This window comes from Callithrix jacchus, chromosome 12 (genome assembly GCF_049354715.1).
Source record: "Callithrix jacchus isolate 240 chromosome 12, calJac240_pri, whole genome shotgun sequence".
Lineage (NCBI taxonomy): Eukaryota > Metazoa > Chordata > Mammalia > Primates > Cebidae > Callithrix > Callithrix jacchus.
Window position 1 is genome coordinate 119,987,899 of NC_133513.1, and position 15,390 is coordinate 120,003,288.

Here is a 15,390-nt window from a genome sequence, read left to right on the forward strand (position 1 = left end):
TATTTGCCAGCATTCATGGGAAGACATTCCTAATAACAGCATCAATATTCAGAAAGGTTATCTTTTCATAAGGCATTAGCGATTTGCATGTTACATCTATCAAAAGAGCTGGGTAAATGAGCTATATGGGAGTCAATTACAATGTCATTCATAATTTATTCCATGTACAATAAAGAGCCGATCAGATTTCATGCGTGTTTACTTTCTGAAAAGATAACCGCTTGCGGCTGATGCGAGTTGCGGAATACAAATACGTTCCAGAGTAATGTGTTTATCTCACATTGACATTTTAAATCTCCAAAGTTTCCCTTCTTTCTTTACAAAGTTGTCTCTGCTTGAAAATTACAGCTGGCTCTCAAAAATAAAAGACCATTCTTACTGGCTTAAGTTGAATCATTCTATTTTAACTCCATGAAGGCATGTCATACATATTCTCCTGCAAAACACATCAGGAAACAAATAGGAATTTGCTTTTAAAGGCAGGTGATTGCAAACATACAGAGCTAAGAATATTTAACTCACAGAAACGTGCTGTAGTTTCTAAACATGGATACAAATTGCCCAACGCAGCAGTCTTTGGAGCACCATTAAATGTTTGTAAATGCAGACATGTGTCATTGTAAATTACCTTCAACCAATATGCTTTCCCCGTACCCCATATTTTAAACACTAAAACAAATTCAGAAATGAAGAAGGCTTTTCCAAATCCCTTAAGAAAGTCTATAGACACGTATGATTAATTTATTAGACCAGATAAAACACCTCAACTGTCTGATGAGCAACAGCTCCATCTCTCTCTGAGTCAAGTTTGTACCCACCCACCTACCCAGGCTCAGCCATACCTCATATCTGCTGGCTGTCTGCTCAGCCGTCTTCAAGCCTTGACACATATGGATGATAGAAACTTTGGCTCTTCTCTGGGAGGGAAACCAGTTACTCTTCACAAAATCCATGACCATCACATGGTTTTTCAGCTCTGTACTGAATGTTTTTATCTGGAAAGTCCGACGCACGGCCGTTCCTGCGTAGCGGGCAGCGTACCCCTGCTGATGAGTGTTTGTAGGAATTCCAGAGTGCCGCATGATACTCGGAATCTGGTGACTTTAGCTAGCGAGACTGGCAAACACAATTTTCTTTGTTTATCCCAGGTATTGAGTGTGACAGGAGGGACTCGGGAAGCGCCCCAGCTCGGACCTGTCCCAGTGTTTTCCAGCTCCAGAACTAGTTGTCTCAATATCCCAGCTACATTTGTAAAGGATGTGGATGTGGGAACCTCAAGGGTAACCTTTACGTGCCATAAAAAAAAACAAACAAAAAACCTTCTTGTTGTGGTCTGTTTCCAGCCTCACGCCTGAGCTCTCGGATCACTCAAAGTCTTCTCTGATTTCAAAGAAGCATTTCTCTTTCCACTGCATTGAAGTTTTGAACACAGAATTCGCCAGGTTACTGAGAGATTCAATATGTTTGTCAGTCTCTATCCCCTCAAATCCAAATAAACTATTTACAGGGCTCTATACAAAGGAACCAGGAGAAATAATCATTGCTTTTTAGAATTCCTGCTTTTACTGGCCAGGACTGAAAGGAACAAGTTCAGGCTGCCTACCAATACAAAGAGCGTCCTCAGCCCTGGAGAAGAGACACATTCAAGTGAAAAAGAGAACTCCCAGCGCAGAAGCAGCAATGGCAGCAAGAGGGCATCAGAAAAACAGCATGTCACGTGGGGGCTGGGAGGTGGAGTCCACTTGCCTAGAAGGGGGCTCTGGTCCTGAGTCAATCATAGGACGTTCCTCCACCACCCTGAGCCTCAGTTTACCAGGAGGAAAACTGGGGTGAAAATATCCCATCTGCCACTCACGGGGTTATTGTAAGGATCCAGTGAGTAGAACAGTGAGAAAACAGCAGCAAGGAATAGAGTCACGTGAAGCATCATTTTGAAAGTACAGTTGCATGTTCTCAGCCCAAATTATTTTACAGTGTTCTCTACACATACGATAACAGAGATTAAGACAATGATCGGATTCTGAATTTCAGATCATTTAGAATGCAGACCCATGGTATATGCCTCATTTTACTTCATGTTTTGATGCCATTTCTATTAACCTGGTAATTTAGAAGTGAAAATGGCAAGCCTTGGATCAAGGGTGTGTGCCAGGTGAAAGCAGATGACAGCATCATGGCTGTGTTCCAAGTCCAGACACAGAACGCTTCTCTACAGGTGACTTTCTCGTGGCACAGACACCCGCTGGAATAATTAACTCACCTGCCCCATGCTGAAAGCCATGGGAGGAGCTAAAGGAAGAAGGGCCTCCAGATAACTTTTCTGAAAACAGAGCTGCAGTCCCAGCCCAGAATCAGGAGCCTTCCTGCTGCAGGTCAAAGGTCTGCAAGTCACACTCAGAAAGGCTAGGACTTAGGAGCTAAAATGCTGAACTTCCACCTTCGGAGGCAATGGAAGTATTAAAGATGGGAATTAAAATGAAGGAGGAGATAGAAAAGATTTCAGAGACTCTCATTTGAATGTTGAAGTAGAAGACCTACAGAGACTAAGGCTCAAGATCACACAGCGAAGTAGAGTTCATGGTTCCTTAAACAGAACACAGCCCAGGTCTGCCTGGGGATCTCCCAAGGATGTCGATGAGAATGTCAAGACCCAGCTGATGGCATCCATGGCTGACTCAAACCTGAGAGTCAGGCTGGAAACCACCCAGGGAGCTACACCATGGAGCGCCATCTTGGATTTGGAAGTACTGTGATAAAGAAAGCCAAGGAAGAAATTTGAGCAATAAAAACATTAAAATTAAACAGGGATATCAAGGGAAGAGGTGATCTCCTTGCATATTTGAGCGCTATGAAGGTCAGTCCTGTGCCCCCAAAGATGCCATTTAAACCAGCTCCCACTGGTGCCTATCCGCTCCTGTCCAGCAGATCCTGCAAGGCAGGTAACAAAAATAAAGTCTTTTCCTCCACCGCTACTTACACTGAAAGGCCTTGGACAATGTTAGGACTAGCCATCAGCTCTCTGAGACCAGCATGGAGAGGTTTGCTGAGGGTTGGCTGTCTGCTAGTGAGAGCACTTGTCACCGGCAGAGCCAGATCATTCGGGCTATGGGTGATTTTTCTCTCTCCCTTGACCACAGCTGGTGGCTGGATTTTAGCTGGCCAGTATAGCCAACAAGAGGAAGCAGTAATGTGGTCTTAGGCAGGCCTCCAGAATTTGTGGCCAATAAGGCTGGACAGAAGCCTTGCGATTGTCAAATCCAATTCCTCATGCTATGGAGGAGAAAATGGAGGCCCAGAGGCAGAGAACCTTGGCTGAGAGGTAGAGGGCTGGAACGAGCCAGGATGGACAACTGGAGATGAGTTTGCACCTGTGCCCCAAGACAAACTAGCAGGTGATCGTGGACAAGCCGTCTCCCTTCAGTTTAAGTTCCCTTTAACCACTAGCTTCTTTGCCACCCCTGGGTTCTAGAGCATGTCCTGACCATGAGCAGACATAGCTCAGCAGAGAGCAGCTCCACCCTCCCTGGGACAGGTCTTCCTGTCTGGGTCACTGAGGGATGGCTGCATGCAGAAGAATGAGCTCATGTCCTTCCATTTGCCCTTGGATCTGTTGCTCCTCATGTCCAGCAGGGCCACAACCTCCACAGTCTAGCCGCTGTGCCCTCCTGAAGCACAGCCTCCAAGAAAGAGGACGCCATTCCTGCTGTTCAGAGTGCTTGCCTTGCAACCTTGGGCTAACTGTATACTACCCTGGCCTCAGTTTCTTCATCCATTTAAAAAAGAACAATAACGCCTTCTTTGATGGGCTGCTGTGGAGACTGAAGCAGCTGGCACTAGTAGAGGGCTTGGGACAGAGCCTGGCATCAGGCACCTGCTCGACAGACACCAGCTGTCATCACTCCCAAAGGGCAAAGACTCTAAACTGCCAGACACATCATTTTAATATTAAAGAAGGAAGATCGTTAAGGAGAAGCTGGAACTGCCCTGGTCGTCTGGAGACCCTATCTCCAAGACTCCCTCTACCATGTAATGCTACCCAGAACTGGGGCAGGTGGCCAGCCTTGGTCTCCTCAAATGGGAAATGGAGCTTGCATCCCCGAAGAAGATGGCTGTGAGCATTGCTTTAGGTCATTGGTGTATGTGAAACTGTTTTATAAACTATATGTTTTTAAAACTATACAAATATAGATTTTTAATGCTAGATGCCAGCAAAAACAAGTGCCAGACACAAGCACACTCTGAGCTAGTTCTGTCCCAAAGGACGGAAAATCAGTCACATTTATGGTCACAAAAGAATGGTGGCATCAGGCACCACCATGCCATTAACGCATGTTGCCAAGGACACTGGATGCCTTTTGGTTTGCCAAGAGCTCTGCTCTTCTGGGAACTCTTCCCCTGCCTCTACCCAAAACTGCCCATATGGTGCCCATGGAAGCTGGCATTTCCTACAAGAACACCATGCCTTTGACCTCACTGACTGGCCCAGGGGTGGGCACCTGGCCCAAATAGGGCCAGTCAGAGCCATTTGTTATGATCTAAATTTTGAGTATCCTCAAGTCCATATGAAGAAGCTCTAACTCCTGATGTGATGATGGGGCCTTTGGAAAATAATTAGGGTTAAATTAGGTCATGAGGGTACACGCTTATGATAACACTAGTGGCATTATGAGAAGAGGAACAGAGATCTCTTTCTCTTCCCCACCCCATCCTCATGAGCAGAGGGGAGGCCACATAGGGCCACAGTGAGAATGTGGCTGATTGCAAGCCAGAAGGAGAGGTCTCATGGGGACCTACCCCTGCTGACACCCTGATCTCAGATTTCTAGCTTGCAAAACTGTGAGATAATACATGTCCACATCCACTGTCTAAGCCCATTCTATGGTATTTGGTCGTGGCAGCCTGAGCTAAGACTCCTGGAGAAGCTCTTGCCCACAGGAGGCCAATCAGAGTCTATTCTGGAGAACCCTGATCTTGGAACTGAGCAAGAGAGGGTGGCTGAGGCCGTGGGCTGGAACACTGCAAGCACTTCTGACAAGCTGCTGTCACAGAGAGAGGCGGAGGCCAGAAATGGGGGCATCTGGATAGTTCTGGAATCCTGAGTTCTACCCAGCCCGCATTCTGCATGTGGATTCAACGAGACTATAGTATCTTTACGATACTCTCCCTTTTAGGCTTAAGCTGTTTGACTTAGGTTCCTGTTACTTGCAACCAACAGAGTGTGTGTTAATCTTTGAAACGGAGATGAAAGGGAGTTCACTGTTCAGCAATGGGACAGATGCCTTGACAGGCAGTTACTCAAAGCACAGTGAATGCCTCCTATGAGAGCATCTGCACCAGCGTGGTGGGGACACTACGAAACCTTCATGGGAGAACGGGTATGGCATCAAGTCTTAAATGCTGGCTGCTTTACTACCGAACCCCCATGGTTAGCACTGCATGGAAAAAAGTCAGCTGTAGGACATCACTTTCTACTTTCTATTTATCCATTTTGTCATAAAGCATTCACAACTGAGAATGGAAAGCACTAACTGAAGCCATATTTACTGCAAGTAATCATCACTGTTGATGGAAAATTACTTCCTGAATAGTTTGCAGTTTTTTTTTTTCTTAAAGCAAATAACTCAGTTGACTACTATAAAAGTTAGATCTCTGACCTTATTAATGCCCTGCAGAAGATCCCATTTAATTTCCCTAAGTTGGTCCCTGGGGTGACTAACTGAAAGTGTAACATTGCTAGCAATTGCAATCCAATGATACCAAATCAACATAAATGAGCCTTGAATGTGTTTAGTGTTGAAATATATGAGAAATTAATCTCTTACCTCTCCCTTGCCCCTGATACAATATGCAGGACTGTATGTAATATGCATTGAAGTATTTAAATAATGAATTATTCAAAAAGAAAAGAAACTGCAGGTACCTGATGCCAAAAATCACGCCTGTGAATTCTTAATCTGTTCTCCAATGGGATTAGCATTTAGGACTATGAAAGATATCCTAATTATGCAGAATTTCAGAGCTGATTTTCTGCAGGGCCTGTGCAGATCTAAAAAGCATTAGGCAACAATAAAAACAGATGACTATGAATTTCTGAATTCATAATTTAGTTTCCCTTACGGGAGAAATGACATTTTTATTTATGGGCCCTTCACTCATCAGGTGGGTGCTGAAGTTTTTCTCCTTTCTCCAAGGCAAAATGCTCACTGCAAGCGCATCTAAACAATCAGCCTTTTAAAACAGATGTGTGAAATTTACAGGGCTGTCTAACGTAGGACTGATGCAATATATTTTTCCTCTTGTTAGTCACCACCCGTCAGGGTGCTAGAAGAAAACAAAGGGACTGAGAATAATACGGCCGACTAAGGGATCCTGGACCTTTTGATCAAATTAGGAAGAGAATGAAAGTTTGCTTGATGAATTCCACTCCCTTGTTAAATTTTTCGGCTATATTTTGATATGATGGAAGAGGAGTAGTCCTTTCAGTGCTCTGTAAATAGTTGTTCAACGGGAGAGTGAAAATAAAAGGTGTCAATTATCCTATACGCATTTGTTTTTCTTTCCTGTAAATGGAAAACTTTCTTCTTCTTTATACAATGTTTGGGCAGTGTGAGAATTTGATATTCCCTCCCAACTTTCCAAGGGGAAGTGGCAAAACACAGGAGAAAACTGGAACAGAAGCACAACCAATGTTGTCACATTTATCCACAATATTCATTTTCTTCCCACTTTTGCAAGCAATCAATAATCATTTATTTAGCATCCACAGGGTGTTCAGCTCTGTGCCAGCTACTTCAATCAAATATTCAAAGCCATTCTAACCACTGAAAACCAGAGCAAGCACAGTTAGGGGTAAATCACATGTCCCTCTTTTAAACTCATTGGGAGGAGGGAGCTATTGGAAAATAACAAATGGTATTGTCATATTTTCCTTCCAATGTCTCAATAGATTTTGAATAAAGAAAACCAATGACTTAGTTAGAAATGATGTTTGATTTTAAAGCATATACATTTGCAAGCAGGAGGTGGGAGCAAAGATATGGCTGAAGTTTTTAATAAAACATTACACGCAATTTGCTATTTTTGTCCTGTGGCAATTTTATCCAAAAGGAAAACCTAGAGTGCCTGGCACCTGTCCTGGCCCTCCTTGAAAGACAGCCACATGTTCTCCTTCAATGTACAAAGGGCAGTTCCTTTCTACAGGCCAGGCTGTGGGGGCAAAGAACAGGCACATATTGCTGTGGCCTGAGGGTGGACATGCCACTTTTTCCACTTTACTTGGCATGAAAATATTCACTGTCACTCTCAGCCAGGTATTTTTGGATTAAATGAATTAATTTTTCAATGAGTTGTGCTGAGCAAATTTCTGAAATACAATATTTATCAGCAAAGGACCCAAACCCCGAGGGAAACAGTAGGCCCAACAGTAGCAGACAATGTAGCCACCACCGGCCTCCTGGAGTCACCCAATCCTGGCTCCTCCCACGGGGACAGTAGGTGGGGACCAACTGCTTAAGTAGCAACCAGACCGTCACCCACAGTGTGGTGAGGTGGGCACCTGCATGAGGAAGCCCAGATGCCGGGCCACTCTGGCTCCTCTCCTGGTGCAGAATGAAAGAAAACGGACTGCACAGCCCCACCTGTCCACCTGACCCTGCATGGCTCACGCCAGGCAGTTCTGTCTTGATCGGGGCAGGGCTCGTCTTGAGACCCAGAGGACCCACTGACTTAATACCAAGGTGATAACCCTGAGATTATCTTCAGCATTATGGTGGGGAGGGGGACGCACGTGGCTAATTGGATCATTCCTACACACCAAGACCAAAAACAGGTATGAGCAGAACCCTGATTTCCCAAGCATTATTATAAAACCACTTCCTTATAGGTGATTCTGTCTGTAACGATCCCTGTTAGAGAGGTGAGAAGGGAGATAAAGGGAAATAAAATTAAAATATATGTTAAAATATATATACACACCACACACGCATATACATACATATAAATGTATATATGCATGTGTGCGTATGTGTGTGTGTATATATATATATACACAGATACACAGATATACAGACACATACATACAAATGCATCTATACATAAAGATATCTAATAACCCACATGTTTTCTGAAAATGAAATAGGCCAAGTATAATTTACCTTTTGGAATATTTCATATAAATATAAGTAAAAATTTTCTACCAACCCCAGTTGTCTAGCAATGAATGAGACCAGGGGCCAGCAAATTATGGCTTGCAGGCCAAATGTGGCCCACTGACCATTTTTGTCAATAAAGTTTTATTGGCACATGACCACACCCTTTTGTGTACATGTCAATGGTGCCTTCGCTTTCACAGGATGGCAGAGTCGAACAGTCGCAACACAGACCGTATGGCCTCCAAAGCCTGAAATATTTACTATTTAGCCCTTGACAGAAAGAGTTAGCCACTCCCTGAAATGAGACCAACTGGTGAGGTGGTCGGTTGGCTCTACAGTGACCATTAGCTCTGACCAAAGCAGAGTGGTCAAACCTGGTTTACCAAAACTACGTATGCAACAGAATCAGCAGGTGCTTCTGAAAAGCTGCACTTCCAGGGCCCACTGGCTCGGAAGCAGAATCTCCAGCTGAGTGGGTGGAACAGGCTAGTTGGCTCCCGGGAGTTCTGATAGCCACATCTCACCTCTCCTTCACTTTCCACCCTTTTCTGAGATCTTTCCTGTGCATTTTCTTGTTCAGTGTAAAGATACAATTATTATTCTCATTCTGCAGATGAGGAGGTAAGTTTCCTGTGATGGGCCTGAGCCAGGGCTCAGACTGAAGGGCAGAACCTCTTCTATCAGCCCCCGACCCCTCCCCATGACCTTGAAGAGCCACAACCCTATACAGTCCCAAATAAAGCGGAAAGTACGCCTCAAAGACAGAGCTAGTTCATTAGCACGTGACCAGCAAATGCACACATTGTGCGTTTGGGATGCCCAGGAGAGCAGGACGCCTATTCAAGGAACCGTGCCCAGCACAAGGACGAGCAAGTTCACATTCAATAAGCACTACCATGTTCTAGGCACCAGGATAAGACGGCACTATGACCAGGAAGGAGACAGCATGATGCTGCCCTCATGGAACATTCCAGAAGAGTTGGAGGGCAGGACCTCACCCAGATAATTCCAGGAATATTGAGTGCTGAACTTGCCCTTGGGTCTTGCCAGTCACACACCTACCTGGTCTCCTTTCCCTGAACCTCTACTTAGCTCTCTCCTTCACTCAGCTCCTAACTCAGATGTCATCTTCCCAAAGACCTTTCCTGGCCAAGCTTCCCCTGTGAGTCCCCTACGCTGCTTGGTCTGGTTTCATGTTTCTTCTTACCCTGACATATGGATTGATTCTGGTCTTCTCCGGTCTCCCCCTTACCGCAGGATGAAAACCTTCAGAGAGCAGGACATGGTCTCAGGTGAGATGGTGGTCCATGTTTGCTCCTGCCTCCCTCCCTTTCTTGCTCTCTCCCTCCATCTCTCCTTCCCGTCCCACATTCCAGCCCCTAAAACATGAATGAACAACAGGGTTCTACCAGGGTATTAAGAATATGGGTACTGGAGCAGGGGGTTATGGCCCTAAAAAAAGGACTTGCAGGGATTAAACGCCCTTAGCAATATCTGGAAATGAGTGGGTTTGGGTTAGGCCTTCAGTGCAGAACAGACGTCTCTTATGGCCCCATACAATCTCCTCCTCTCCATCTCTGGCTCGCTCTGTGTCAGTTTTGTGAAGGGCTGCCGGGAGGACCACCCTGGCCACTGGGGGATGGGGTGTAATAGATTTCCAGAGGGTATGCCTGAGAGGCTCTTCCTACAGCTCATCTGAGGGGCCCTTGGAGGGAGGACTGGTCACACCAGGGGTTCAGCACTCCTCACTTTGGTCTTTCCAGTTTCCCAGCTTGGTGCTCCTGTTCCTCACTCATTCCTCCTCCTAGATACACTTCCCAGTCAACTATAGCAGCAGGGGTGTTCTCAGGCTCTGCTGTCAGGGGAAGTCAGGCTGACCCCAATTTCAGCTCACCCATGATGTCTCCTACCATCTCACCCCCATCAAATGATCCATCCCACCCCTGACTTTGAATTCTACTTCCCCAGGAGCTTTGGTGGTACCCTCCTCTTTTCTTGGGATGACTAACAGAATCTTCACAGGTTCTCCTAAGTGGCTGGCTCCATGTCTTGCTCATGACAGAATCTCAATAAATATTTGTTAAACGTGATTTCACAATCATGAATCTATCCACATTTCTGAATAAGGAACAGTTCCTGTGTGTAAGGAGCCTGCTGGAGTCCATGAATCAGCCTTATAAAACATTGAGTTAAGTACCATTTAGAGGACTTGGTGTGACTCAGTGGCCCAGGAACTCGGCATGGTCCACTTGCTTTCTGTCCTGAGGGTCAGTTCCTTCCCCAGGAGGGTCAACACTCAGGCACTCAGGCATGGAGGCAGGTCACAGAGAATGCAATGCCATAGGCTCCCCTCTGATTCCAAGCTGTCATCAAAGGGGGTATAGGCCTGAAATAACACTGAGTGGTTTTCAGATGCATGCCAAAAGAGTATGAGGCTATCTCCTATTGTGTTCAAACGCAGGGACAGCGGGCAGCTAAATACAGGGCAAAGCTGCGTTTGCTCTAGCGGGCAGGCAGGAACAAAAGTTGCTGACTCCTTAACAGTGAGCGCCTCTCTCCTGCTCCTTTTCTATAGCTCACAAGTGTGGGGATGTTGAGCCTTTGCCCAAGCCCCATCCTGCCACAAGGCGGGGTACAGGAAACGTTAGTTGAAATGATCACTGCTCCACCATTACTGGATTGTCCCTGCATTGGTTCAATAGGCTTCTATTTAACCGTTTGGATATAATTCAGCAAAGTGCACGTCTCTCCAGAGCAGGATTCTGTTTCTGTGCTGGATTTGAGCTCATCTCGCGCCCTGCTTGGAACCAGGAAGGATGCCTGAGTGAGTGATCGGCTCTTGATTGCCTGGTGGACCGGCCTCCCCAGCCCCTCTGACAGCTGTCTCGGAGGCCTCCGCCTACAGAGGCGGACAAACCGACTGCAGCAGCATTGCAAACAGCCAGGAGTGTGAGCCCTGACGGACAAGCCTGTCCTGTGTCTGTGTGGAGTGCTCACTATCCCCTTTCGCCACTTCCTGCGCTGGGGCACCCTGGGCTTGGGGCGAGGCCACCTTACCGTGTGACTCCACTCTCTCCCTTCTCATGTGTCCCCTGGCGTTCTAGCTCTTCATTCTCAGCAGAACTGCCCAGCCTGTGTTCCCAGCCAGCCCATCATGCAGGGGAACTGGGCCTCAGATTCGATTTCTCCTCCCTGCCCGGCTGATCACAAAGCATGCCCTGCTTGGGTTTCCAGGGCATCTTCTCTTTCCCAGGTCCTCCATCTGCTTTGGCTGAGGGCTTCTCTGTGTTCCTCACCCTGCAGTGAGAATTCAAATAGGACGACAGCCCTATTTTTAAGCAAAGAAAACAGGTTTCTGCAGGAGAACCGAAATGAGATGAAGAATACAGGGCCTGACCAGTCAAGTGCCCTTTTTAAAAGGATGAAAATAGAATGTCTGAGATTTTTTTTTTTTAAGAAGTAAAGAAGAATCTATACTGTCCCCCACTTGCAAGGACTAAAGTAGTTTTATAAAAGTTACAGCTGGGGTCCTCTGAAGAAGGGGGCGGCCCTTTTAGCACCTTAGCTGGAAAATGAATTATTCCAGGTCTCGTGCCCAACACCCCCAATGCTGCCTCCAGGGAAGCCCTCAGCGGAGCTTCCTGCTGATCTGTGTCCAAACTCTCAGGCCCACCCCCTGCATTATCCCTGCAGAGGCCAGCACGGTACACTCCCTGACCCCACCAGAACTTCAGAGAGGCTTCTGAAGCTCCTGAGTACTCCTCACTCATGTATTCACTCCACTGACATTTTCTTAGCACCCTCCAGATGCCAACCACAGCTCTGGGCACCAGAGATGCAAGGTGAACTTCAACAGGACCCGGATTGTGCGCTGCTGCTGGGAATGTAAATTACCGCAGCCACTGTGGAAAACAGCAGGGCAGTTCCCCAGTCACGTGAACATAGAAATTTCCTAATCATCCAGCAATTCCGCTCTGATATACATACCCCAAAACTGAAAGCAAGAACTCGAACAGACATTTGTACACCACGTTCACAGCAACACTGTTCACAGTAGCCAAAAGGTGAAGGCAACCAAAATGTCTATTGATGGATAAACAATAATATATGTGCATATGGCATACACATACAATGAGATAGGATTCAGCCTTCGCAAGAACGGACATTCTGACCCACACTGCAACACGTATAAGCCTTGAAGACATTAGTGAAATAAGCCAGACACTAGAGAACAAATACTGTATGATTCCACTTATATGAGGTATCCAGAGCAGTCAAATGCTTAGAGACAGAATGGGGGTTGCCAGAGCTGGGGCTGGGAAGCAATGGAGAGTTATTGTTTAATGGGTACACAGTCTCAATTTGGGAAGACAGAAAATTCTGGAGGTGGACAGAGGTGATGTTTGCACCACAACGTGAATGCACTTGATGCCACTACTGTAAACTAAAAATGGTTAAAATAGTAAATTGTATGTTATGTGCATTTTGTCACAATTAAAAATAATTTTAAATGAATATGTAAGTAAAACCCACAGGCCCTGATCTCAAGGCTCTCCAAGTCTTGTGGCTCTGGGCGATTGTTCCCAAGTCTCATCTGGGCACTCACACAACCATTGTTGTCCACAGGAGTGACAAGAGAAAATCGTACCATTTTTATTTATACTTACTTTTATCTCCTCTTTTACAATATCTGTATAGAACTTATGAGTACAATGGCTTGTGGTCATACTTTATAGACAAATAAATGGGCTGTCATCACAAGTGCCCTAAACGTTCCTTTCTGGTGGGGATGAGTGATGGAAAGAAAAGTGGAGTCCCCCCCATCCTGGAGGACCGGCCTTTGTGGAGGGCCGAGAGACACTCCCAGAATTGGAATCGGCTCCTCCTTAGCATGGAGAGGCTGGTGGCAGGGTTGGGGAGTGTCTTCATCCGAGCTGTGCTAATGAACACAAGTGGGGAGTGAGGATGGGGCCCATGGTCCACCAGGCCACCGACCATGCACTGGGAAGGCCAAGCAGGGGTCTAGAAACAGCCCACCACAGGACCTCACACCAGCACTGGCTCCCAGCTCCTTTTCCCTTCCTTCAAAGAAGATCATGGTTTATTTTAGGAGCCTTTTCTCACTGTTCCTAAAACTGCTTGTCACCCTGCAGAACTGTGGGCAGCTGAGCCTGGCACAGCCACTGTGGCTAACACCACCACCCAGCCAGCCTTGCCTGCATGGGCTCTCCCCCTACCAGGATTAGAGTCTGTCACAGACACCCCACAGTGGTGGATCTTCCTACAGCCCCCACTCAGGAGGAACTTGGGTCAGTGCTGAGTGTAGCTGTCAACCATCCTTTCCACTGGTCCTCAGCAGGGTCCCACGCCAGCTGTCAACCATCCTTTCCACCGGTCCTCAGCAGGGTCCCACGCCAGCTGTCAACCATCCTTTCCACCGGTCCTCAGCAGGGTCCCATGCCAGCCACTGACAAACCTCTATCTTGGATGAGGTCCAGCCCCACCTGGGAGGGAGGGGAATTTACTGAGGTTTCCAAGGAAGATGTTCTTCCTTGATCTGGGAGATACTTTGCTCAGTAGCTGTGAAGTCCAGAGCTTCTATAGCCATTCTCTCCCGAGAACACAGCTGACAGAAGGGAAGCCAGAGTGAACACACAGAAAGCAATCAGGTTCTCGATTCTTGGAGCAGCCAAATCAAAGCGTCCCTGAGGTCTGCCTTACTACTGGATTCCAGTTCCGCATGCAAATGAATCCCAAACTCTTTTAAAATTCAGTCTGAATTTATTATTTGCACCAAAAGCATCCTAACTGTACACTGGCTATTTGATCTGGCTCCTATTATTTTTCTTGCTGGCTTTCATAGACTAGGGAACTCTCCATGGACTCTGCTCAGCTTGGAATTATTTTCAGCAGAGCATGGAGTGATGTGCTGGCTTCTGTTCTCCATTTTCTCTCAGAAGCCAATGAGTTCTATGAACACGAAATGTCTGAGAAAGGTCTCAGTCCATTTAGAAAGTTCATTTTGCCAAGATTGAGGATATGTTTGTGACACAGCCTCAGAAAGCCCAAGGAGGTTGGGAGTACAGTTTGCTTCCATACATTTTAGGGAGACATGAGACATCAATCAGCATGTGTAAGATGTACACTGGTTAGGTTCAGTAAGGCAGGACAACTTGAAGTGGGGGCTTCTAGGTTAGAAGAAGAGAAGAGACAAAAGGTTGCATTCTTTTGAGTCCTTGACCAGCCTTCCCCTGAATTTAGTCTGGCTCAATAAATCTGCATTTTTATATAAACAGTAGGGGAGAGGGAGCAATCAGATATGCATTTGTCTCAGGTGAGCCTCAGAGGGATGACTTTGAATAAAATGAGAGGAAGGTTTGCCCTAAGCAGTTCCCAGCTTGATTTTTCCCTTAGCTTACAGATTTGGGGGTACTTTTGTGAATTACTGTGAATGAGATCATTTTATTGATTTGTTTTTTGGTCAGTTGATTTTTGCATGCTGACTTTTGTGTCCTGCAAGTTTACAGAATGTATTAATCTAACAGTTTTGGTAGAGTCTTTTAGGATTTTCTATATTTAAGATCATGTCATCTGCACACAGAAACGATTTAACTTCTTTCTTTCTTATTTGGATGCTTTTTGTTTCCTTCTCATGCCTGAGTGCTCTGGTGAGGACTTCAGTACTATGTCGAACAGACGTGGTAAAAATGGGCATCCTTGTCTTGTTCCTGATCTTATAGAAAAAGGTTTTCTCCAATGGTGAAAAAATTTTTCACCATTAAGGATAATGTTAGTGAGACAAGATAGTTCCCTTCATGGGATTTGCAAAGGGGTTGTCTCATTTACTCAGCCCACAGCTCTCAGAACCCTCATCCAGGTGAGCAGCTACAGGGGCCAGGGTGAGTGCTTCTGGGTGCCTGCAGGAGTAGAACTCTTTGCGGCCCAGCAGCAGCATCTGGGGAATACCTGCAACCTTCGAAGCCCCAGAAGGTGTATGTTGCAGTGTGCTTTTTTTAGCTGTGGCACACTATATGGCTTACGTGTTTAACAGCTCAGTGGAGGGTCATGACAACACCTTTTACGCCTGTCCTCTTAGTAGCCAAGTTCTTGTCTTGTCCAACATCCAGAAAACATCAAGTTGCATGGATGAATTGAAGGGCGGTGAATAAGGAGGATTTTATTGGGCAGTGGAAGTGTCTCTCAGTGGGATGGGAGCTGGAAAGGGGATGGAGTGGGAAGG

At 46.1% G+C, this 15,390-nt stretch overlaps 1 protein-coding gene across 8 annotated transcripts in view; it reads right to left on the reverse strand.

The window, feature by feature from the left end:
- Positions 1-15,390, reverse strand: part of C12H10orf90 (chromosome 12 C10orf90 homolog) — a 268,251-nt gene that overhangs the window by 239,174 nt on the left and 13,687 nt on the right. For 4 of the 8 annotated variants that reach the window (XM_078346756.1, XM_054243467.2, XM_008978895.5 and 1 more), the window contains exon 1: positions 843-1,676. The exons of 2 other annotated variants lie outside the window; for them this stretch is intronic. In XM_078346756.1, the coding sequence (XP_078202882.1) occupies positions 843-847 (5 nt within the window). In that variant the 5' untranslated portion in view covers positions 848-1,676. Of the gene's footprint in view, positions 1-842; positions 1,677-15,390 lie in introns of those variants that run through there. 2 more of the 8 variants (XM_054243468.2, XM_078346755.1) reach the window with 1 other exon arrangement.